The 25207-nt window shown below is 36.5% G+C and overlaps 3 protein-coding genes across 7 annotated transcripts in view; 1 reads left to right on the top strand and 2 right to left on the bottom strand.

Annotated features, from left to right (window-relative positions):
* thraa (thyroid hormone receptor alpha a) overlaps positions 1–15304 on the top strand; it is a 44297-nt gene extending 28993 nt beyond the window's left edge. For 2 of the 4 annotated variants that reach the window (XM_065275892.2, XM_065275904.2), the window contains 7 exons: positions 739–800; positions 4851–4951; positions 5190–5337; positions 6871–7076; positions 9195–9338; positions 9821–10079; positions 11476–15304. In XM_065275892.2, the coding sequence (XP_065131964.1) occupies positions 739–800; positions 4851–4951; positions 5190–5337; positions 6871–7076; positions 9195–9338; positions 9821–10079; positions 11476–11726 (1171 nt within the window). In that variant the 3' untranslated portion in view covers positions 11727–15304. Of the gene's footprint in view, positions 1–738; positions 801–4829; positions 4952–5189; positions 5338–6870; positions 7077–9194; positions 9339–9820; positions 10080–11475 lie in introns of all 4 variants that reach the window. The other 2 variants (XM_065275872.2, XM_065275883.2) reach the window with 1 other exon arrangement.
* Positions 15305–15739: 435 nt separating this feature from the next.
* dusp3b (dual specificity phosphatase 3b) lies at positions 15740–18721 on the bottom strand. 2 transcript variants are annotated; one of them, XM_065255641.2, is made up of 4 exons: positions 18391–18721; positions 17667–17890; positions 17222–17404; positions 15740–16226 (listed from the first exon to the last, which is right to left on the bottom strand). In XM_065255641.2, exons 1-4 carry the CDS (start codon positions 18513–18515, stop codon positions 16198–16200), a joined length of 561 nt encoding a protein of 186 aa, XP_065111713.2. In that variant the 5' UTR covers positions 18516–18721; the 3' UTR covers positions 15740–16197. The 2 variants fall into 2 exon arrangements, with proteins under 2 accessions (XP_065111713.2, XP_065111714.2); XM_065255642.2 differs by having other exon boundaries at positions 15740–17404; positions 18391–18718.
* A 554-nt stretch (positions 18722–19275) lies between these two features.
* On the bottom strand, positions 19276–24577 carry dlx4a (distal-less homeobox 4a). The gene is made up of 3 exons (XM_065275931.2): positions 24083–24577; positions 22647–22840; positions 19276–19746 (listed from the first exon to the last, which is right to left on the bottom strand). The coding sequence occupies exons 1-3, from the start codon at positions 24393–24395 to the stop codon at positions 19492–19494; spliced, it is 762 nt and encodes a 253-aa protein (XP_065132003.1). The 5' UTR covers positions 24396–24577; the 3' UTR covers positions 19276–19491.
* Between the last annotated feature and the right edge of the window lie 630 nt (positions 24578–25207).

The raw sequence follows: 25207 nt of genomic DNA, 5'->3' as shown, positions 1-25207 counted from the left end.
GTTGATTACTTATGAAGTTTACTTGTGGATTATAAGTTATTCAGGAGTCACGTTGTGTAGATCAACACATAGTCACTGCTGGTCTTTATAGAGATTTACTGTTATGGTTAGTGTTTATAAGGTTTTATGGGTACTGTGTCAGTGTGTTTGGCTCCATACAATCATTGCCTCATTTGAACCGGACTGTGTAGTTCAAGGGGGTGTGTCATTGTTTTACTTGCTGTACATCGCCATAGTTCAATGCTTCACAGGGAGACATTTAATGTCATTGACTACATGATGGGATACTGGTCACGAGAGTGTTAACTGTGTATTTTATTGGGGTCTCGGAGGCATGAGAGCCATCACATGAAATAAACATACTTGTGGTTTGATCTATTGCTGTGCTTTCGGTTTAACAAGGTGATGCAACAATCCACTGAGAGTAAATTATAGCAGTCAGATCAGGTGAAAATCACTTTCAAACAGTGCCACCACATGGTCAATTGTAGAACCTTTTTATGAAACAGCATGCAGAAAATTATTTTTTACATCAATTTTATGAAATGATTTCTTTGGAGTGAATAATAAGTACCGCTTTACTGTTTACACTTTATAAAAAAATTAAGTGTATTGCAAAACAATTGTGATAATATATAATGCATATTTTTTAGCTTTCTTTTGAATCTTTTTAAATTTTACTTTAGTTTAGATTTGTTACATTATACCGTATCTCTTCTGTCTCCTCTCTTTCTTCAGGTGGCCAAATGGAGTGAAGAGAAAAAGAAAGAACAGTCAATGCTCTATGAAGAGCGCGTCTGGTGAGCACATCCAGTAGCAATAAACCAATGTTTCTTAACCAAGAGTTCAGGACCCAATAGAGAACCTTAAATAGATAATTCAGCAAAAAATGGATTTACTCACCGTTAAACTATCTGAGATACATATGTCCATCATCTTTCAGATGAACACCATTTCAGTTATTTTAGTAAATGTCCTGGCTCCTCCTCGTTTTGTCTGAAGCGTGGTCAACAGCCAATCACAGTGGCCGCAACACATGCTCCAGTCGCATAAACATAATTGGCTGGCTCGCACTAGGTTACTTGCATTAGGCGATCTGATTGGCTGACGCACATGTTGGTGCTTGTAAAGTTGAGAAATGTTCAACTTCTGTTACGAGCCATGGCAATGGCGCAACGTTGACGGATCCACAATTCAGTTTGGCAACACATGACGACACCCATTAATGTAAAAGTAATGCACTGTAACAAGGGCATCCATCCTTTACAGAAGTAATCCACACGGCTCCAAGGGGATAATAAAGACTTTGTGAGAGTAATCGATGTGGTAGAAAAAATATATATGAATATATTTAAAACTTTATAACTAGCTTCTTATAGCGGCCAATGCTGTTTTCTATTGTTACAAAGCTGGGAAGAGCCAGGACATTTTCTTAAATAATTCTAATTGTGTTTGTCTGAAAGATAATGGACATATGTATCTAAGATGGTTTGAGGGTGAGTAAATCAGAGTAATTTTTATTTTCATTAAACTATTGCTTTTACAAACATCCAAGGGGGCCTCAAAATTACTTAAAACAAGCATTAAAATAAGTACATATACATATGTCTATTTAGAATGTTTTATTTGGTAGAAATTGCAAGGGGGCCTTCAAATATTGTTGTGGACAATAGTGGGGCTTTGAAAATCTGAAAAATCCTGAGAACCTGAACCTCATTTACACAGCACTTTGGTCCCAGAAAATACCCATAAAATTGTCAGTCAAGCTTCTGTGTGAACGCAAACACGTCCCGTAAATGTTCTGGGATCACTTCCCGAAAGAGCACCTAGTAACATTGCTGTAAGATACCCGGAAAGCCCTCTGTGTGAATGAGACGCAGAAAAATGTTGTAAGGGGCGTGTTGTAGTGAGGCGTGTCATGGCAACATGAAGTTATGGTTCAGCTCTTTAAAACGAGGAATTTGCATGCAGATCAACATTCACGACGAGAAATGTCTGCAAACTGCACTGAAGCAGTTATCAGGGGGATCCTCAATATTAGCACTGAAGCTGAGATCATTCAACAGCATAAAAGAATATCGTGTCACACACTCATATGTTGTTATAATAAACAAAAATGCATGCGCGTCATCGCAACAAGATATATCTTCAGCTCTTTAAAATGGGTGTTTTAATGCACATTAATATTCACGGCGAGAAATGCCGGCAAACTGGACTCTGAAGCAGATATAGACCATTTCAAATGATGTAAACAACACTGGTCCAGAAACACTTCCTGTTTGTGACAGTTTTTTATTTATTTCACATATATCATTATCTTTAAGATGTTTGTTTAACTTCAGTTAATTCAGGTTTATATGTTCTGTGGTTTATTTTATCCCGACGTTTATCTAGTGTTAAAAACGGAAACAGGAAGTGCTTCTGGACCAGTGTTGTTCACATCTTTTGAAATGGTCTATCCCATTGAGATCATTGACCAAGATACTAGAATAGCGCGTCACGTGCTCCTTAATAATCTTATCATAAACAAAAATGCAAGCGAGTGGTTTCTGGAGAGAGAAATAACGGATAATAAGCAAACTTCAGACGATGCAGAAAAAACTATCATGTGCAGGACTTTAACTTCTTCCACCCTGAAGCTATTTTGGGGATTTTCGCCTGGATTTGGCCTACCCAATTTCAAAAGCTTCCCATACCCACATGCAGAGGTTTACATACAAAAGTTTGGTATCATTTTACAGGAAACCCTTTGAAATTACATAAAACACTGTTGAAAGTGCTAAACATGGTTGTATGTGATGTCAGGCCTCTAATAAACACAAAAATAAATAGGCGCTTTTTATGTTTTTTTTCTAAAGTTTTTATTTGAAAGTATATAACTCTGGTCCTGGGTATCTCAGGTCCCTGCAGACTCAGGTCCCTGTTTGATTCCAGCAATTGTCAGCTTACAGAGGAAAAAGGAATTTTTTCTCTATCATAATATATGCAAAAGTTATTTTACTCCAACTGATGGGAGGAATAATACGCTTATGGTGTACAATTTCTGCCAAAAAACATTTGAAGTGCTACCATAACCACATACAGTGGAATAAATGCAATTTCTTTATATCATTTTGCAGAAAACCCTTTGAAGTTACATAAAAAGCTGCTGTTTGTGACAAATATTGTTATTTATGTTGTTTTTCATATGATGAAACACCAAATTTTATTTTTTATGTTGTAAACACTGTCTTTGATAGTGTATAACTCTGGTTCTGGATGCTCTAGCAGACTGCAGACAGTTCTGGTTGTTAGCAGCAGCAGACAGTAAACACCCAAAAAAAGAATGAACTCTTTATCATGTCGCATTCAAAAGATATTCTTATTTTACTGAAGGGTGCGGAAATACATTTTTCATAAAAATATAAATTTTTTGTTTTGCACATATAATAAAAAGCTAGGGATTAATTATGCAAACAACCAAAGAAAATGCTGTGAATGAATGGACTCATTGTTTAGAGTAGGACCTAAGATAAAAGATGGTGTATCATTTGTGGCTATCTGTGCTATCTGAGGCAGTCCACACTCAAGTTTCACATATGTTTACAAAAAAACATTTTTTACCTTTTTATTCATTCGATGATTGTTGGATATGTGTTGATATTAGAAAACTAATAACGCTGCAGCCTTATTCCTGAGAGTGAGAGCTTTCATTTGATATAAGACTTGCCCATGTTTGTCATTTTTGAAAAATATGAAATATGTGAATATTATATGATATCAAAAAATATTGGGGGGGTGATAGTGTAAATTAAGTGTAAATAACTTTCTTACAGTAAAAGATATGTCAAAGTGATGCATATCTGCAGAAAGTAGAGACTCTAAGCTTTCAAACAGTATCTCATATGTGTTACTGGGGTCCATGACGGAGCATTAAAGATTAAAAGAATCTTTTATATTAAGTCAAAATACGAAATTTTGGACCCGGGACAGGGTCCTCAGGGTTGAAGAGGTTTTTAAACATGTTTACAGCATCTGTGTGAACGCACACACAGATTCCGGCAAATCATTGGCAGTGTAAATAAACCAAAAATCAAACGATCCCAGACAAATTCTGGATGCATTTGTGTGAAATCGGCTCTGGTCACCACCAAGACATTCAGAAACATCCTGTCCATTTATTTAATATGCTTTGGGAGACGTCATGTATTCGATTTGTGACTTTTTTTGTGTGACATTTTCCCACCCACGTTGCATTTATTTTCCCCCAAACATAGTTATTATCAAAATGTCAGAACTGCTCTTTACATAGTGAAAGTGCGCTTCGATCACAAATTGTCAGATTTAGCAGTGATTTACCTGGGTTTATTAAAAACACTCAAAATTTGAACCCAGTTCCCCCTGCATGCTAAATAATAACTGCACCACTAGACTAACACATCTTGCACTTATGTAAGAAGAACTAAGTTATTAAAGCGTTGTTGTTCTTGGGTCATGTCTTATCTAGGCTGCTTTACTAAGAGTGCCAGAACTGCTACTGGTGCCTTCTAAAAAGCCGAATTTAAAATAGGTGCAGAGATTTTTAATCTTGTATGTGCCCAGAAGATGCTGATGTTATTACAAATAACTGTTGTTAAATTTCCATTTCCATTCTCTACAGATTGTAGAGAAGCTTTTTCACCTATCCATTAACCAGATACTTTTATTCAGAGTAACTCACAAGCAATATTTTTTTAATCAGTATCTGTGCTTTACCAATTGAGCTACACAACCTTAGGGGTGTAAAGGTGGTCCAGCTTGTGTCTGTGTGTTCTGCTATAACAGCCCATTTCCTTACTCCTCGCTTCTAGTGAAGAACATCTCTGTTCCAGGGTATATTCCCAGCTATCTGGACAAAGATGAGCCATGTGTGGTGTGTGGGGACAAAGCCACTGGCTATCATTACCGCTGCATTACATGTGAGGGCTGCAAGGTGAGATTCTCAACCCAAAGAGTTCTCAACAGAGTTGTGATTTGCAATTAACATCAGTCTAATAAATTCTTTTATGAATGTTTATTTAAACATAAGACCACCTGAAAAAAAATGTATATTGTCTCTTGCTCAGTTTGCGTCTCCAGAGTCTCAAAGAGGTCACTGATATTCCCACGTTTATTAGACGATACATTTAACACCACAAAATTCAACAAATTGCTCTTTTGGTTCTCCCCAGGGTTTCTTCAGGAGAACTATACAGAAAAATCTTCACCCATCGTATTCCTGTAAGTATGACGGCTGCTGCATCATTGACAAAATTACCCGCAACCAGTGCCAGCTGTGTCGCTTTAAGAAGTGCATCTCGGTGGGCATGGCCATGGACTGTAAGTGTTTACACACACGCACTTTCATTACACTCATTACTGTTCATCATTGAAAGACTTATAGAAATAGCTTACACAAATTAACTTACTCTCATAATAAAAGTTCACGATTACCACATCTGTCATGTTGCCACCGAAATAGCATTTGGTTTTGCATGCATAGTAACAGAATGTGATGCACAATGGAGTTCATGGACTTTTTTTTGTTTATGGTAAAAAATGCATTAAGATTCTTTTATAAAAGCATACAGGTTTGCAGTTGCATAAAGGCGAGTAAATAATAACAGATTTGAACTGTATATTTCTATAACCACATGCAATGTTTCCTAAGCATTACTTTAGCATGGTCTGATATAGGCTATTGTCATGACTTAGAGTCAGAAAAACACTTTGTATTCTCTGAATAATTTGCCATTTGATAAAGCCTGGGGTAAGGGACATTGAGCAGCCTGCCGGTTGTTGTCACAGACTAAATGCGATGAAAAGTAAAGACGGCTTGTATCACCTTGAGTGTATTTATTTTGCAATTACAACTGTCTGGCTGCACATTATCCCGCTTATTACATAGCTACAAGTAAATACAGTATGTGGGCACACAATCTTATGGGTCAATGACGTGACGTTATTTATTTTGTGTTGGTATGGTTCAATTAAATGGAAAAGGGTTAAAATTTCGAAATAAATATGCAGCTTACTTGCATCCATTCTCTTTTTTGAGGACCAAGTCTAAAATTTCTGGTTTTATTTCATTTTGAAAGAATATTTGGGGGATAATTGAAAAAAATGTCAATGTGGTGTAACCGGTCTGTGTCAATTGGTGTAACTAATATTTTTTTTAAATGAAAATATAAATATATTAATAAAAAATGTGGAATAAAATATAATCATTTAGTTTAGTGTAATATGATTTTTCTACATACATTTTTACATACTAGTTCAAAGATAAATTATAAAACAGGGCTGTTTTCAGCATATGTGAGGACATATATTACAAAAATGCATTAAAATGTACATTTAGAAATAAATAATAAAATATATTTTTTATGATTACGCTTACATACCATCAAGGTGGATAAAATATTTAATATTCCTCATTCTTTGATACAATTGGCGGTTTTACCATTTGACATTTTTTTTAGGTCCATTCAGTCTTAACTTTCATAAAAATGGTGCAATTTTAATTTTTTATTGCATAAAATTAACATAAATACACTATGTGGATTGAAATATACATGATGTGTGCTTTTAAAACAGTTTTTTTTAAAAGATTATTGAATTTCTCATCTTGTCAAATCGTTTTTGTCACTGACCCATATATGTTATTAATTATGCATATTTATATTACATTTATTTTAACATATTAAATTGCACCTGTTAAGATGATTCACAGTACCCAAATGAAGCTGTGTTATTAGTTTTGGTGTTGTGGAATGTCGCCACATACCAATGACAATCATGCATTATGTGTAATAATTCTGCATAACGTTTACTATCACTTGTATCAATATAATGAGTGAATCGTGTCCCTGGCAGTGGTGCTGGACGATTCAAAACGTGTGGCAAAGAGGCGCCTGATCGAAGAGAACCGCGAGCGGAGGAAAAAGGATGAGATCGTGAAGACTCTGCACACTCGACCCGAGCCTACAGACTCAGAGTGGGAGTTGATTCGCATGGTGACAGAGGCTCATCGGCACACCAATGCCCAGGGCCCTCACTGGAAACAGAAACGCAAGTTTTTGGTAATGCAAACACATTGAATTCCTGACTGTATTGTATAGGATCTAAAAGAAAATCGATTTTTTTCCCCAATTATCCTCATTGCCTTGGCAACGACCATCACGTCGCCCAACTGTGCATGATTCCTTCATTACAGCAATTGTATTTGAATGTCACGGGTCAAAACATGAGTTGCTTAGCAACTAGACAATGTGTTAGGCACGAGTGTATTGCAAGGAACTGAATGTTCACGATGTTGAGAGTTTTGTTGAAGCTGTTTTCATTAGGCAATGACATTGAATAGCATGTTTACATACAATAATGATGGGTCATTTAGATTAACCAATTAGTGGGATCGATGGCAGTGGTGTTTGGTGGACCCATAGAAATGATGAGGCAAAATCCCCCTCTGTCTTTTTTGTTCAGTTGTTTTGTCCAAATATAGATTTCAATTATGCTAGAGTCACAATATACTTTCAGTTTCATTCACTTCTATTCATACGCATAATAATAGATAGATCAGTGATAGGTGAACTATAGACAATCTATATACCGTATTTTCCTTATTGCGACTTTAATTTGAAGCAAGAGAAACCATTACGGTCTACAGCTGCAAGAGTCAGCTCTATGCTGCTCCTGTATAAATGTAATTCAATGGATTCAGTGATGTGGAATGACTTCAGGACCTTGATTTGGCTTGTCGTGTTAATTTTCCCTATTCAGCCTCCCAGGTGTGTTCTGTATGCTATTGTGTATCGTGTAAATAACTGTTTATGTTACATTAACATGTACGGACACCTATTCAGCCTGCTGTTCTGTGCTGTTTTTTAGTTGAATAACTTGCCTTTCCAGATTAAATGTTAAATACGCGATGTATAGTCCAGTGCGATTTATAGTCCAGTGCGACTTATATATGTTTTTCCCCTTCAAAGCGCATTTTTGACTGATGCGACTTATACTCCGGAGCGACTTGTATTACGGAAATATCTAACAACATTATCACACAATCCCATTTTGTACAGTATTATTGCATGGCCCTTTTAAATGCTTGATTCTGATTGGCCAGTCGCAACATTTGCAGGTTTGTTATTCCCAGATATCAACCACATAAAAGCAATAACAAACGGTAACCCGGATGTTGCAAACCATTTTGACAGTTACAGTTTAACATTACACAAAAATGAAATTAAATATGTCTTTTAATAACATATTACATTATATTTGCAAATGATTAAACCAAATAGTGTGTTTGGACATTTGAACGTCTTATCTTAAAAAAAAAAAATGTGTAAAAATTTGCAAATCAAATATCTAAAAAAAATCTATATTTAATGTTCCTTACCTTACTTACTGAGGTAAATAGCAGTGTAATAAACAATAGCGATGCAAACACAACATCTATGATGTGTGAATAAAAAAAACACCTATAAGGGGTGTAAATCGGACAGTTCATTACAATTCGATACAAAATCGATCAAACTCTTCTTCGATGTGATTACGATTCGATCTAATTCGATTCATTTATCGATATTTTAATATTATGTGCCTAATTAAGCAGTTAAATTTTTACTTACAAATGCAACCAAAATATATAGCTTTTAAATAAACTCTTTGAAAATGGCACAATCTCTATCCTAATTGAAACATTTACAACAACAAGCTAACAAAAATATACTTTAAAAAAAAAAGAAAAATTAATAATGAGGGGCAAAATGTGCAAAAGTGACAATGTATTAAATTGAAAAATAAGTTAATATAAAAAATAAAACTGTTAAATTTAAGCATTTGATTTGTCACACAACATCAGATCTAAGAGTCAGATGAAAATAAACAAAAATGCACGCTTTGGCGGAAATGCGTAGATGGAAGTTCCGTCAAGAAATGAGGACATGAAGAGTGTCAAAATAAAGGTACCTCAAATTGATTTTTACATGGGGCTTCGATGCATTGGATCTTTGGAAATAAAACCGATGTATCGATCCATATCGATGTATTGTTACACCCCTACTTCCTCTCCGGTTGCTACCCATATACGCAGGGGTCTGTATAGATTTTTTGCATGCTAAAACCTAGACGGTATTATCTGTAAGATCTGTCAGATGATTTTGTTTTTCACTTCTTCATGTTTGTTTGTTCTTCAGCCAGAAGTCATTGGACAGTCTCCAGCCCCCACATCAGACAACGACAAAGTCGACCTGGAGGCCTTTAGTGAGTTCACCAAGATCATAACCCCCGCCATCACAAGAGTTGTGGACTTTGCCAAAAAACTGCCCATGTTCTCTGAGGTAACAACCGTAAAATGACAACATCTTTAACTGTGACTGAAAACGTTTTTTGCGTAAACATCACCGACCCCCCTTATTTTCACACCTGTGAAAGACACAATAAAGGGAATTATGTGCTTAGCCCTGGCAGCATTCAACCTTCTGAACCACGACTTTCAGTGTGTGCTCTTTCATCAGTCTTGTTTGTTAGCGCATTTGAGTAATTGCTTAATTTCAACACTGTTGTCTGTGATTATGGGTCGTTCCTCTGCTTTGTGTTGCGGCAGTCACCCTAATCTCACTGTAATTGTTCCTGTGATCACATAATCACCACAAACCATCACTTCTTACTTTGAAGCTTCCTTCCTACCCTCTAGCAGGCGAGAGATTTGAATCTCTCCAGGACAACATCCCATGATGTCTGCAAAGCATCAGATGATTTTTGAAGCACAACAATCCATTGTGTTCGTCCGTGTGCCTTATTGACTCTGCTTTGTGTTTAGCTGCCTTGTGAAGACCAGATCATCCTGCTGAAGGGCTGCTGTATGGAGATCATGTCGCTGCGTGCGGCCGTGCGGTATGACCCCGAGAGCGAGACCCTGACCCTGAGCGGAGAGATGGCCGTCAGTCGGGAGCAGCTGAAAAACGGGGGGTTAGGCGTGGTGTCTGACGCCATTTTTGATTTGGGAAAGAGCTTGTCGCAGTTCAACCTGGACGACTCGGAGGTGGCCCTGCTGCAGGCTGTACTGCTCATGAGCTCAGGTGGGATGATGGGGAGGAGCTATAGTTACATATAACCCTGTCTGTGAAAGTCTGTACACACCCTCATGTTGTTTAAAACCTACCTATATGAGAATCTTTATTCTGTTGAACTCACAAAAAAAGATATTTTGATAAATTATTATAACAACACAGAAGACGGTACCCACTGACTTCCATAGTATTTGCATTTCCTACTATGGAAGCCAATGGGTACCGGCAAGTTCCCACACTGAAACAAATTATTTTTGTCTTGTTTTCAGTAAAAATATTGAAAAATTCTTAAATTAAGATGCTTTTTCTTTATAAGCAAAACGACCCAAGAAAACAAGTAAATAAGAAAATAATAAAACATTTTTTTAAACACTAAATTCAAGAAAAGTTTGCTTACCCCATTGGTAGATTTTTTGCTTGTTTTACGGACACAATAACTTAAATTTGATATTTTTGATCTAAAAACGAGACTTCTTTTCTTGGGTCGTTTTGCTTATCAAGAAAAAACATCTTTATTTAAGAATTTTTAGATATTTTTACTGAAAACAAGACAAAAATACTAAGAATTTTTTTTTGTGAAAATCATTTTTTGCAGTGCATTAACATGTAATCAATAGAAAATTTAATTTGGCCTGCTGTCCTAGGGATTTTAGCCCAAACCCAGAGTACTACCCCCTCTTTAACTGGGATAGATGTATTAGCTGAGAGAGATGATGGGATGGAGGAGCCCAGCAAACATTTGGACGTCCGATTACCGCTGAAAATACGTCCCTCCGTCACGTCACGTCCAGTCATGGTTGAAAATTTTTTCCAAAATGAAAATCCAACCGACGTCTTTGACGTCATCTGACCGTGAATCACACGTCTTTTCTGCACGGTCCGTGCACGTCTAAAAATGGCCTCTTCTGGACGTTAATACATAAAACCCGTACGTAAAATTTTGAATACATGCAACCTCAGACAAATATAGACATATACAACTGTATACAAGCGTAATTAAATGCATTTTAGGACATGTTGTGCATTTGTGCCGTCCAGTCGCGACTAATTTTGGACGGGGAGACGACGTTGATTTCGGACCAATTACAACATTTGTGCCGTCCTGCAGCGACCCCTTTTGGCCGGAAGACAACGTTGTCGTCCGACCTATGTTTGCTGGGAGGGATGGTGCAAAAATTGTCACGGGACAGAGGAGAGAAGAGCGCACCTCTTTGCGCTGATTGGTTAAATTACATGACCATGTTCGTCCCAAGCTTAGTTAAATAAAGAAACTCATACAGGTTTAGAAATATTTTATTAGAACTATTCCTTTAAAGATATCAAGGTTATATTTTCACTAAATGATCTCAACATTATGTAGGATAAATGTATGCTTCATGATATATTTCAATCACCCACTTCACAGATCGTTCCGGACTGACGTGTGTTGAAAAGATCGAGAAGTGTCAGGAGATGTACCTGTTGGCGTTCGAGCACTACATCAACCATCGCAAACACAACATCTCGCACTTCTGGCCCAAGCTGCTGATGAAGGTTACAAACTTGCGTATGATCGGAGCCTGTCACGCCAGTCGCTTCCTGCACATGAAAGTCGAGTGTCCCAACGAACTCTTCCCCCCACTCTTTCTGGAGGTCTTCGAAGATCAGGAGGTGTGATCAAGAGCTACGGGGGAACTTGCAGGTGGTGGGCAATGGGGCAAACACATTTGACTTTGTTTGTGCGAAGCATACCAGAAGCACTTGTTATTCCACATCTTCATGCAATGCAGAATTGGGACGTGTATTTTTTATTTGCACCGTTGGGTCCCTTGTTTGCTTTGGGTTGTCAGCCGCTTCAGTTTTTGACCTCACTGTTACTTGCCATTCAGATTCCTCCCACCGTCAGAAAAAAACTGGCATCCATTAACCTACCTCTCGTGACAACATACCTCCCAACCTCTGAAGGAGCTTGTTTTAAAAGCGTGACAAAGAGATCTGGATCGTGCAGGTTTTTCATTGAGAAATCTCAGTCATTTTATAACCCGTTTTAGAGCTGTACCGAGTCAAAAGTCAGTTTGGGCACAACATTCAACTGAAAATAATCCTCAAATTATCCTCAAATTACAATAGTGTTTTGGCATTCATGTTCCACTTTGCACGCTTTAAATATCTCCTTTGTAAACCTAACTACCTGTGTGCGCTCATACACTCTGTACATACAGTACATTTATGTTTTGTGAACTTGTCTAGGTTTAAACCATCTCATACCTCATATACACCAGCATACAGACATACATGTAGCAACGTGTACATGTATGCATGCCTATAATTGTACCTGCACCGACACATCCTCTTACAATGTTGTGTATACAGTTCTCTTATACCTGCACACATACCAGTCTACTTATATTAAGCTGACAAATCTGTGACCTCATCATTTGAATAGCCTGTTTTTGCTTACCGCTGTACATCTGTAAGACCCATATTGCTGTCCTGAGGTATTATTCTGAAATTACAATTTTAGCCATTAAGCATCCAAAGATGTAGCTTAAAAACCCCAGAAGCTCAGAATTTGACAACTTATTTGTATAGCACTTCTCCGTCTGCGTCTGTTGTATCCTAAATCTTCACCGATTTTGAGAGCGGAGAGCTTAAAGTCTTGGCATCTCACATACCTCACTCACTCTACCTCATCCCCGCAAAGCCTCCCTTACATAAAGGTTTCTCCTTAAACCTTTACACACACGCATTTACACTACACAGTCACACGCGTGCAACCTCATGTACAGTACGCCCTGCTCATCGCCTTTCTTACCGTTCAGATATATTTCTCTTTCACTTTGTGATGTGGGACCAAGTTTCAGTCTTGCTCCCGGGTTTTGAGGACAGTGAGAACGTGCCAGATACGTAACTGAATGTTTAGCAGATTATTATAGCTCAGCACAAGATGGCTCCTGCTCAGTGGCTCTCTACCAGCAATTTCTTTTTTGCCAGCCCGGTTCTATTTTCACATTTACCCCGAAACCTGACCTATTTATGCACACTTCTTCCTGTCAGTCAACAGCATCTAACGCTCAAAGCCATATGAGATAAACATGCCATGAACTCCTGCCCAGCGCACAGGACACAGCCAGACCCTAAAACATCACTAACCTGTTCAGTTTTTCGGGTTGGAACGCATAGCAGCCTTTTCGACCGATACTGTGTCAGTATGATGATAAAACAGGCTCCAGGAATCCAGGAGAGTGACACAGGAAGGCCAAGTTGACAAAATCACTGTGACTAGCCAAATCCGACTTGGAGCTCTCGTGAGGTCTCAAGCCATGCACCTGACTCAGGCTCAATCCAATCCACCAGCACTGCCCACAGTCACAATCTACTGCACCAGCAAGGGTTAACTGAGCCCTGCCCACAAACCCTGCTATCAGGAAATCATCCTTTCTGGACATACAAACTTGGTTTACAGCACTTTTATTAGGGGGAATTCACTCCTTTTGAAATCACTAATATGTTGACTTTGACTTTTAAGGGGGTCATATCAGTTTTCTTGATCTTTCTGAATACAAGATGTCAAATGTATCTTTATGAACATTATAAGTACATCACGATATGACCCTTTTAACAGATCAAAAACAGCCCTAAAAGTGGCAATAAACTCAACTGGATTGAATAAATCCCTTGTCAAGTACTTGTAAGACATAGTAAATCATATAAAATATGTCTATAAAAGCGGGAAGAAGAAGAACTACCATTCCATTAAGAATGCTATCCTGTCCTATCTTCTGATGAGGAATGTAGAAAATAAAGAGAAACGGCAAGAAACATTGCGCATTTTGTAGGCTGTTTGGAGTCGACATGAATTTGCTGATGGACACCTGAATCGAACTGTGAATTTTCAGCAAATGGATTGTGATAGAAAAGAGGAACCATTGTACAAAGCTAAAGTTTGAACAAAGTTTATTTCATACACTGTGCAGTTTCTCAATATGAATTGTATACTGTGGGTTTGTGAATGCTCAGTGTGGACAGCCTTCTCTTTGTTTTCCTGTCCTGTTTTACACATCCTATTAGTATTAATGCTGTCTCCCATATCATACGCTCATGTGGTGATCAGTAGATTTCAGTCATTTAGTCAAGAACAAAGACTTCTGTTATTATAAAGCATGTCTACAGCTGTTCATACCTCAAATACAAATCATACAAGATGATGAGTTTAACCTAACATTAGAGCCACACTAATGCATCAATATTAAATACATTAAGCAGCAAGTCTCACTCATCCAGTATCTAAGATTGATGTGGGTCTGAAGCTATGTCCTGATTTGGATTTTAGAAAGACTTATTCTGAAGAGAAGTCTTGTTTGAAAGCTTAAACAACATGACCAATACCTCAATGAAAGCTATACTCATGGAGTTTATCCTTTTACGGTTTTCAGTATGGGTTTAACCAACAACAAAGCCTCATAAAAAAAAGAAAATTCTGTCATCATCTACTTCTCTGTAACACACAAGGAGAACACTGTTTTGGGGTGAACTATCATTTACAGATAAAGCTGAACCATACCAATCCTCACCAAAGGCCTGCTGAGAGGGACAGGCCAACCTGATACTTGGAAACCTGTTTAGTGCAATGCTCAAACAAGTATATTCTTTTATTTAACAATGCTTTAAGCTAAATTCTATCCAGCACAAACAGTTGTATAACGATAAACACAACAATGAACTTTCACAGTTGTAAACGTTTGTGCATTGTGTCTTTCTCTTGCTTGTGTACATGCAAAACCTGCAAAATGTATGTGCTTTTACAAAAAAAAAAAATTATGCAAACCATTATGCAAAATTGTGTTAAATCATCCTGTGCTAGGCCTAAATTTTTCCCCAACAGCTCGGCTGAGAGGATGAAATGTTTATTTTTGGGGAGAAAATGAACAGGACCACCAGTTTTTTAACAGGTTACCTTTCAAAAAGCCTTCATTGGGACTGTTTGTGGCTTGGTGAAAACATTTTTTAAAGATGTTTGCTTTTAGCTGTTGTTTGCATGCATCACTCATTTGATAACTGTGATCACATGCAGGAATGCTGTCAAGTGGAATATTAGGAATTGGTCGTATTTGCAGTTATACAATCAAATAACATAGTCCAAAGTAAACCAATCAGAAGAAAGCAGAAAAAAAGTGGGAAGGGTTTCAGAATAACTCAGGTATGCGTGCTACTTTCACTTCAGTAAATGTTTAATAAATGTTTTTGTCTGTGAAGTTCTCGTGTTTAATTGGTGACACCCTTCTATTGTCGTGTGTTATTTCTTGTTTATACAGGATTTCTTGCACATTATGTTTATTCATATTAGGGTTGCATACCAATTAATCGCGATTAATCTATAGCAGAATAAAAGTTTTTGTCTACATAATATATGTGTGTGAACTGTGTATAATAACTTTGTATAGATAAATGCACACACATGCATGTATATATTCAAGAAATGTTTACATGTGTATATACATTTGTATATTTATGTATAATTTATATTATATATAAATATATATATATACTTAATATACAAATATATATTTGTTCTTAAAATAATACATGCATGTGTGCATATTTAAATATACATAATTATTATACACAGTTTACACAGAAATATGATGTAAACAAAAACTTTTATTTTACTATAGAATAATAGCGATTAATCGTTATGCATCCCTAATTCATATTCATTGAAATATTCAAATCAGAGCACTTAGACTTTAGGGGGCTGTTTCCCAGACAGAGTTTAGATGAATCCAGGACTGGGCCTTAGTTTTATAAGGACATTTAAGTTTTTTTTTTTTTTTTTACAAACCTTACAAAAAAATCTATATTTTTGTGCAGACCAAACAATGGCACTGATATATGTTCAGATATGTCAGTACAAATAAACAGATTTAAAACAGATGTTTTTAAATTAAGGCAGATGAAACATGAACTTTAGTCTGAGACTAGGATAAGCCCTGTCCAGAAAACTGCCAGTAATGTAGCAAAGGCTGCGTTTACACTTGGCATTAACATGCGACACATACACATTTAAAAGACAGGTTTAAACACACCCACATTTAGACTGCACTCAAAACAAAAGAAGAGACTGATTTATAAACAACTGTGCTCATTCTTACCACCACAAGAGGTCAGCAGAGAGACCTGAGATGCAGAAAACAATCATTTCAAATGACAGCTTACTGAATTAGAGAGAAACAATAATGTATTATATAATGTCCCTATTAACAAATACAAACATAAATCACTATACTTAAAACAACTTCCATCTAAATTCATTCTTTACAATTCTCTGCCAGTTGGTATAAAGCAAAGCTCGATACTCAAGTTGGTAATGTAAACAATAAAATATGTGAAGTTATATTTCCATATTTCTACCAACTGAGTTCCCATAGTTCAATGTGTAGAGCATTGTGCAAGCAGTGCAAAGATTGTGTGTTCAGGTCTCACACATACTGTAAAAATGTAAACCTTTATTGCACTGTAGATTACTTTTGATAAAACATCTGCCAAATGCATACAAGTAAATATTGCTTTAAAGAACTATAATGAATAATTAAAGGGGGCATATCATGAAAATCTGACTTTTTCCATTTTTAAGTGTTATAATTGGGTCCAAAGTGCTTGTATCATCCTAGAAAATGTGAAAAAGAACAACCCAGAAACGTATTTCTAGTAAACCATTCTCTGCAAGCATGTGAAAAAATAGGTTATCGAAATTTGGCTCCCCTTGTGATGTCAGAAGTGGATAATACTGCCCCTTAATCTGCACTATCCAACCAAGGCACTGCCATCTAGTGCAAGATCAGCTCATTTGCATTTAAAAGGATACACCCCAAAATGCCACATTATTACTCACACCTACAAAGTGCCAATTTTAACATGCTATAATAAATTATCTATATGGTATTTTGAGCTTAAACTTCCCATATGTACTCCGGGGACACCAAATATTCATTGTACATCTTTAAAAAGTCTTGTGAAATGTTCCCTTAAACTCAAAATGCTTTACTTTTTTAGAATGATAATATAATTTATAGCATAAACAAGAGGGACACTTAAAATTGCAATAAATCACAAAAATCAACTGATAACAAAAGTCTCATTTTAAAGTTACTGTTCACACAGTCTTCCTTCACATTTCAATCTGTTGTTTAGCTGACACAGTTGGCGTAGAAATCCATCGTTGGGTCCGATTTCACGTCTCTCTCTCACTGTGGCCACAGCAGTATGAACATTCATCCTGTGATACAGCATCAGGTATGCAATGACCAGTGCTGCTGAACGACTGTAGCCTTTCTGACAGTGTACATAAACCTTACCTGTAAAAGCAAAAGACAAAAACAGCTGGCAAACTATACAGTGAGTAGCCTACAGCATATTTAATGCTGTTTAATTCTGATTAATTTGAATAGTACCTTTTAATAGCAAAAAAGCATACTAAACATATTCATAAAACTTAAAAGTCATATATACATCTGTAAAGGAATGAGTGTGTGTACATTAAACAGATATTCATACTCGATTAATACTCTAATAAAAAAGATAAAAATAAATAAACCGTTTTACTGTGACTTTTCCCACCTTTCATTGTTAATGCAGTTTGTATGAATTTAGAAGCCTCTTCAAAATATACGCTGAGGTCAAAATGGTCCGTGTCAAAAGCTGGTACCCCATGATAGATCATTCCTGTACTTGAATAAAACTCAGCACCCGTGTTCACGTGCATGTCTGACACGCCCTCCGCAGCATTGAGGATGTGTGTCACCCCCAGTTGTTGCAAACGATTTATATTTGTGGCGACAGACCTGTCGAGACACAAGTGTCGAGACACAAGTGTAATAGGCTACATAACAGCGTCGTGGGTATTTTTTCTTCATATTCTTAAAAGGCCTGTTCGACTTCATGCGGCGCTGCTCAGACATATTATATCGGCTTATGAAATCAAAATATCGCGAGAGTGATTAAAGAACATTGCTTTAGATTTGCTCTCGCTGTACTTTGATGTCATATGTCTGCGCAACTCCGCATTAAGTCGCGCGCACACTTTACTGTCTCATTGAATGAGTGTGAGAGTCAAACATAATATGGCGTTCAGAGCACACTGAGGTAAAAATAGCCTGAGTTTATTTAAAGGCTGCACCAAGATATGTTTCAGGCAGGCAGGCAGCCTCTCTCATGTTTCTTAATTTACCAGATTATTATTAAACATAAAATATTATAAACAGATTATTAATTTACCAGAAACTTTTAAACGTTTAGAAAATTTTAATCAATTTCTGCTGGTCTGTTGCAATTGATAACTTACTGATTTCCCAGCAGTATTCTGGGATAGACTTCATTGAAGTTTTTGGAGGGCATGTGGAAGTCTCCGTTTTCATCTGTTAACAGATCGTTGAGTTGTTGGACAGACACTTCATAGTCGTCTGTCATGCCGACATCAAGATCAAGGCAGAAATTGTTCTTCACATGCGTTGTGGCGTAGGTGTAATTTTGTCCGATATTAAATAATGGCCGTTTGACCTTAAATTCAAGACTGTACTTATGCTATTCAAATTAATCTGTTAGAAGATTTGTTTGTTGGGCCCAGAGAGAAATCACTACTGTCAAACACTGACTGAAGCTTCTCGTTTTCTGTTATTATGCCACTAGGTGGCGCCAAACAATTGTAAAACGACACTACGGCCTAAAATAGCCTAAATAACAGCGTTAACATTTTAAACAAGAACCAGGTATCGGGTGTATACGAAAAGCTGCCTAATGAATTGTGAGTCATTTGTTAGTAATCCTGAATATGACAGTTGCTGAAATAATGACAGGATCTTCTTAGCCTACATGTTTCTCGGTGTGAGATAGTTTAAATGTTCACATATGTACGAGCACATATAAAAAATCTTAACATTTTTGAGAATTAAATAGACAAAATAATGTTTACGTTAATACCTAAGGGTACACATGAGAAGAAAGTAAAGTGATTTTAGTGTGTTCTATGTTTCTTTACATTTAGGAGTGTGTAATATCTCTGCCAGTCATTTTGAAGCTGAACTTTACACAGGAAACCGTATTCAATGGCAGCAGTTTTCCTATACGACAGTTGAAGTTGCAGGCTTTGTAATATTTGGTACAAGACGGTACAAGAGATCTAGACAATGGCATTTTATTCAAACTTACAAAAGAGCTTACAAAATCCAAGTATAGTTTAGAGAGAGGTCAGGCTGTCGTGCCAGTCTTTTTTTAAGCAATTTCCCACACAAACCTGCAAGCAACAAATCATTTCAGCAACACAAATCTTCATGAAACTTGAGAGAAATTTGACTGTGAGAAAACAGGGCTGGCGTGATCTGAAACACAGTGTACTGATCAGAATCAGTAAGGGGGTAGATACACTGCAGATGTCCTACAAATCCAGTCACATCATCTGAGTTCTAGGCATTGGGTCTTGATGATGACCAGGGTACCAGTGTCCAAAAGAGTTCATATATCCTCCAGAGTGGATGGGGGCACTCTTGCTTGACATGGAAACGTCCCACAGGGGTGGCATTCCAGGTGAACATGGTGGGCCGGAGACTGAAGCCGCTTGAAGGTGTTCTCCTTCTCCTCCACTCGGGCCATGTTTCATTATTTTTTTGTACTTGGAACGTTTGTTCTGAAACCATATCTTAACCTGCAAAAAAATAATTAGCAGGTGTTAATGTATTTGTATTTATAAACACAAATATATGATTGTGAAACAATTCAATGACCCAGATCCTTGCATGTGGAAACTTAATGTAAGATTTCTAGCCAGCAGTTTTTAGCATGAAATTCTGGTGTACAAAAGGGCTTCTGCTAGCACCAGCACGCCTTCAGCTTGCTGTAAGCAGGAGGGTTAAAAGCTTGACAGTTCAAAACATTATTGCTTTTACTTGTGATCTGTCCAACATTTTACCAAGAGCTTATCCCGACACAAGCTGCTTGCATGCCTATATGTGACGAAAACAATGCCTGATAAAACATGTATCGTGTATTTCATTTCTAATGATGTGACTTGTATGGAAAATTCATGCTAATTGTGATTTTACAGTGGTTGTTAAGCCACAGAGCTGTAAAATCATTTGTAATGAAACATAATTACAGTAATTTTTTCTGTTTGAAAATCCAATTAAGCCTTTAAGGTTTTCTTTCCACATTGACACCCAAAATAATTATTTTAATTCAGGCATTCACAATAGTTTTTTAATCTGATATTACTCTTACTGCAATTTCAGCGGAACGCCTCTGTCATGTGGTGAAACCTAATGTTCCTGTTCTTTCGTGTTATTTTTATCACTAAAATGATTGCTTTATGCATTATTTTCAGAAAAAAAAGATGAAAACAAACCGCCGTGCTAAAGGGCAAGAAAGGTCCCAGAGGCAACATTCAAAAGGTAAGAAAAGTAATTAGGATTTCTTTGAGTTGTGTCATATTTGAACTGAACAAATGGGCCTTAATTATACTGGTGTGGATTTCACTGACAGCGGCAATGACAGAGTCTCAGTTGTTCTATTAAGCACAGGATTGGTGCAAATAATAAAGAGTATTGGCACATGAACATGGCCACACACGTAAGCATAAATCTTCAAGTTTTGATATGTGTCTCTTTACTGCTCAAATCTAAGATATCTAAGCTTATTGCATGACATGGTAACATGCAAGTAATATATTTATGGTCTGTTTTACCCTATCTAAATCACTTTAATGTATACAGATTTATACAGTCATAATAAATAAAAATGTTCATTTGAATAAGCTTTGTTCATCTGTGTAACTAGATAAACCACATTTTTCAGGTTACCTGTCAATCATTTTTTACAGTGTTTAACTGTAAATGACCTGGGGGGGAATAACAAAACTAATGAATCGGGTGGATCACTTCCAAACTAAAACAGAGTAATATATTTGTGGATGTAATTTGAGAAGATTCATTTACGCAACACATAATTATTAGACTTAAGTGGTTACAATAATAATAGCAATACAAATAAATGTTATGTCTGGGACAAGATCTAAAAACGGTATGTTGTATTGTTTTCTTTTTTTATGCTTTATTTAGTTCACTTCCATGTGTTAAAATTCATAATCCTGAATCTTTAATATTTTATATTATTTTAAGGGAACGGTATAAATAGAATCCATTGGTTATGTTTTAATTACAATCATGTATATATAGATGAATACATTTTAATATAAAACAAAGTATCAATATATTTACAAACATAATTTTTCAAATTATTGCATATATTATTGTGCAAGAATGTTTAGTTTGCAAAACTTGTATGCATGTTTCTGTGCTGTGTTTCTTATTTTATCTATTGTTAAAAGCACAGTTGGCCCTGTCTTTGAAAACAGAGGAGATCAAACTCTTCTTAAGTCCCAAAATTGCCTAAAATTTTCCTTATATGCTTTCAAGATAAAGGTGAAAATATGCAAATACATTTGTATTTGTTATTTATTTATTTAAATAAATACAAACCATTTATTGATGGATACTGGTTATTGTTTAATATAAAGTTGTAAGAATGTGAGATATTATACGACTTGCTGACATCATTTATGAAAAGCGCGTGAGGATGGCTGGCAGTGAACTGTAGACAAAAAAAATATTCATTTTTGTTGCTTTCTTTTTTTATTCTTCACTAAGGCTGTCAGTGACTAAGATTATGTCTAATATTAACTTGTAGACTATGTTTTAAATAAGAAAGGTATACAGGTTTAATACAACATGAGGATCCGTAAATTATAACAAATTTTCTCTTACTTTACCAGCTCCAGCCAATCACCATGGTAAAAACACATAATATAACTTTAATCATAAATTAAAAAAATGTTGGAAATATTTCATGACTTTTTGACCCAAATAATTTAAACTTTTAGTTGAATCTATTTGGCTTGTCTTAAAAACTGATGCAACAAACAATACAAACTGCGCCAACCCCTGTTAATACCATGATTGCAGTTTGTTATTTATAAAGTGTCCTTTTAAAGTTCAGCACACATTTATTCAGAGATATCTGTAATTTACTTGCTTTATGTGAAAGTGTAAAGATCGGAAACGTGCAGTAAAGCTTAACTAAAAATTATCTGCACTTAAGTAACTGAGAAAGTGCTTCGGCATCCAGGACAAATAGTCTTTGTTCCTTAGTTCAATTGATTCCTAGTCCTGCATAAACAGTTTTTGACGCGAAAGCTGACATCTTGACAGTTTCATTGCTCTTGGGCTTACATGTATAGTGTGTTACATATTGTCATCATTGGGAGAATAAACATAACGCAGAAACGTATTTGGAGGAATTATCCATTCACAGCGTAGCCACATTTGCCCAAACTTGACTCTTCTTTGTGTAAAACCTTATCATAGACATATCAAACACATACTTTTACCTTGCACGTTTTCCTGTTGCTCGTACAGACAGACCTCTAAACCAATAGGCGTACTTAAAATATTTGGCATTTGACGAATAAATTTTTTTATGTCCCCTATTGCACACACAGAATGAAATATATATATATATTTTCGTTTCGTTAAGTATTGTTATTTTCCATACCTGGGTTTGTGTCAGACCCAGTTTGGCTGCCAGGTCAGCGCGTTCCGGGAGCGCGAGGTATTGGGTTTGCTGGAAGCGCTGGTTGAGCGCCTGCAGCTGGAGACTCGAGTAGATGGTTCGGGGTTTGCGAATCTTCTTCCCCTTTCCGTTCAGCCGTATTTCTCCACTTTCAATTGAGTTTTGCTTCTCTGAATCTTGGGTGAGAAATGTGGAAATACACATAAAATACATATTTGATACTGTATTGCAAACAACTAAATAATAAAAACAAAACATCAGATCAAACACTGAAAATAATACATTTCTTATGCATGTAGGCCATTGTGTTAAAATAAAACACATGTTTACAACTCTACACAATTACCTATTTATTGCGCGTTTTTGCAAACTGAAAACCACTCTTTTGCTTAAGGGTGTGCTGACAATTCATCATCGAACATGACAGCCAGTCGAGACTTGTAGCTTATTTTGAGTCTGTTTAGTGCAAAAATTTTAAGATTGTCATTTTTATTGAAATATCCTTTGACCTGATATAAGACGTGGGAGTAAGATTAAGAAAAGCGTTTTGTATAAAAATAACTTTTTATCCGTATTTAATTTGGATAGATAATTAGAAGAAAATCCATCTGTTTGGAGGAATAAAATTTTTGATTGAAGAGCAATGTTTACATGTGTGAGTGTGGATTGTGTGAGGAACTGGTCGTGCAATTACTTGCATTCCTAATTAAAGTATATTAGTATATATTAAGGCCAGGGCATGTAATACTAACATATACAAATTATAGGGATTTTTGGTTTTTAACTAAGTTATGTAAATCTGAGAAAAATCACACACACAATCGAAGGCTCAGACTGCGGGTATAACGCCAACGAATAAATAGGATCTTAAGAATTTGCGCATAACGCAATAAGCGCTTTTTTATTAATTAGGTATGCATATTTCTATTTCTAACAGTCGCTGGCTGTCTAACAGTTTGCTACTATAGTAATTCAATTTGTGACCTGTTTATTTTATACATTAAATAGCATTCAAGTAACCATATAATGTTTCTAAGTTTTGTTATAGTTTCTTAATGTTAATGTATTTTTCTGTATCGAACAAACTGTTTTATATTTGTTTAAATAATCACAAAAATGACAATCTTCAAAATGAGAACATAACAGCATATAAAAGTAAATTTAAATATAAAACAACGTTATTTTAATGGCTCCTCAATCGTATTAATTTATTCAAAATTAAAACACAAACTTAAAGAACAATAACCATATCTCTCCAACTTATATTATGCAATATAATTCACGACAGAAATCCGTGACTGTAATTCAGTAAACCAATAACTTTTACAATTAACTTACAAATAACTTTGTATTTTTGGTTTTTCGATTATTATTATTTTTGATTGTATGTTCTTGCGGAAAACAAAAGCCCACTTTACCTGCGTCCTCGACTCGTGAATGGCCGACTGCGCTGTTGTGATTGTTGTGTTGATAGGGTAAGTAAGCTCCCGGGTGGTGATGAGCGCTTGGGTAGTGGTAACTCAGCGGACGCCCGTATGAAGCGGCTCCAGAGGAGAAGGCCGTATCGTACTGCGGATGTGCGCCTTGGTGTAAACCGTGCACCGGATAATGCGCATGTGACACACCGGGCGAATGCTGCTGGTGAGACTGGTAGCCGTGACTGAACTCCAGAAATGCCGATTTCGAGGGATCTGCAGCCACCAAACTTTCAGACAATGAAGTCATAGTCATTTTTTAGAGTTATGTCCATTAGACCGATGCACCACAAAAACACCATCGATTAAAGAGAGTCATGTGATCTTCATAACCTTAGAGAGATTCATGTCGCCGATTTCTCAAATTGCCTGAAAATGCGTCGCTCATGAGTTTGCTTTCGTTTTAAGCTGTGTCTGTGAAGTTATTCTCAACTCTCTCATCACATAGTGGAGTTAAACTGCAGCAGTGAGTGCGCACTCTCTTATTGGCTGCATGCGCCCTCTACGTCATTTATTCAGATGCCGTGACGCAATCAGTGTAGTATTCGTGAAACATCACAGTTCCCACATTCGCAACAATGATGAACTTTGGGTTTCTTTGTAAGTCTTTTACATTTCTGCTCTGAGTAAATAATAAAACGTTATAATATCATAATTCTTAAAAAATTATCCATGCATATAACTGCCTGATTTATTCACTAGCAACAATGAAAGATGATGCTAAGCCAAAGGAATGTCCTGAATGCATGACAATGATTTTTATCCTCGAAAGTTTTTTAAACAAAGGCGTTCAATTATTATTCGACAGGGCAGACAGATAAACAAGAAAAATATAATTATTCTGCTTCGTTTCCGTCGAGAGTCTGTCCAATTTTTTATGGCCGAAAGGAGGAGCAGTGAAGAGAGCCGCTATTGATGCAAAGTTGTTACATGTCTTGGTTGGAAGACACGTGTTATTAACTTAAAATAGTGACGTGTCGAGAAATACACAAATTATGGGTGCTTTTATCTTCTGCCAGCATTCTTCACCGCACAGGTACAACCTAACCGTCCCGACACGCCCAGTCT

This window comes from Paramisgurnus dabryanus, chromosome 3 (genome assembly GCF_030506205.2).
Source record: "Paramisgurnus dabryanus chromosome 3, PD_genome_1.1, whole genome shotgun sequence".
Taxonomy (NCBI): domain Eukaryota; kingdom Metazoa; phylum Chordata; class Actinopteri; order Cypriniformes; family Cobitidae; genus Paramisgurnus; species Paramisgurnus dabryanus.
Note: the sequence above shows the minus strand (reverse complement) of the source record. Positions and strands in the feature narration are given on the sequence as shown.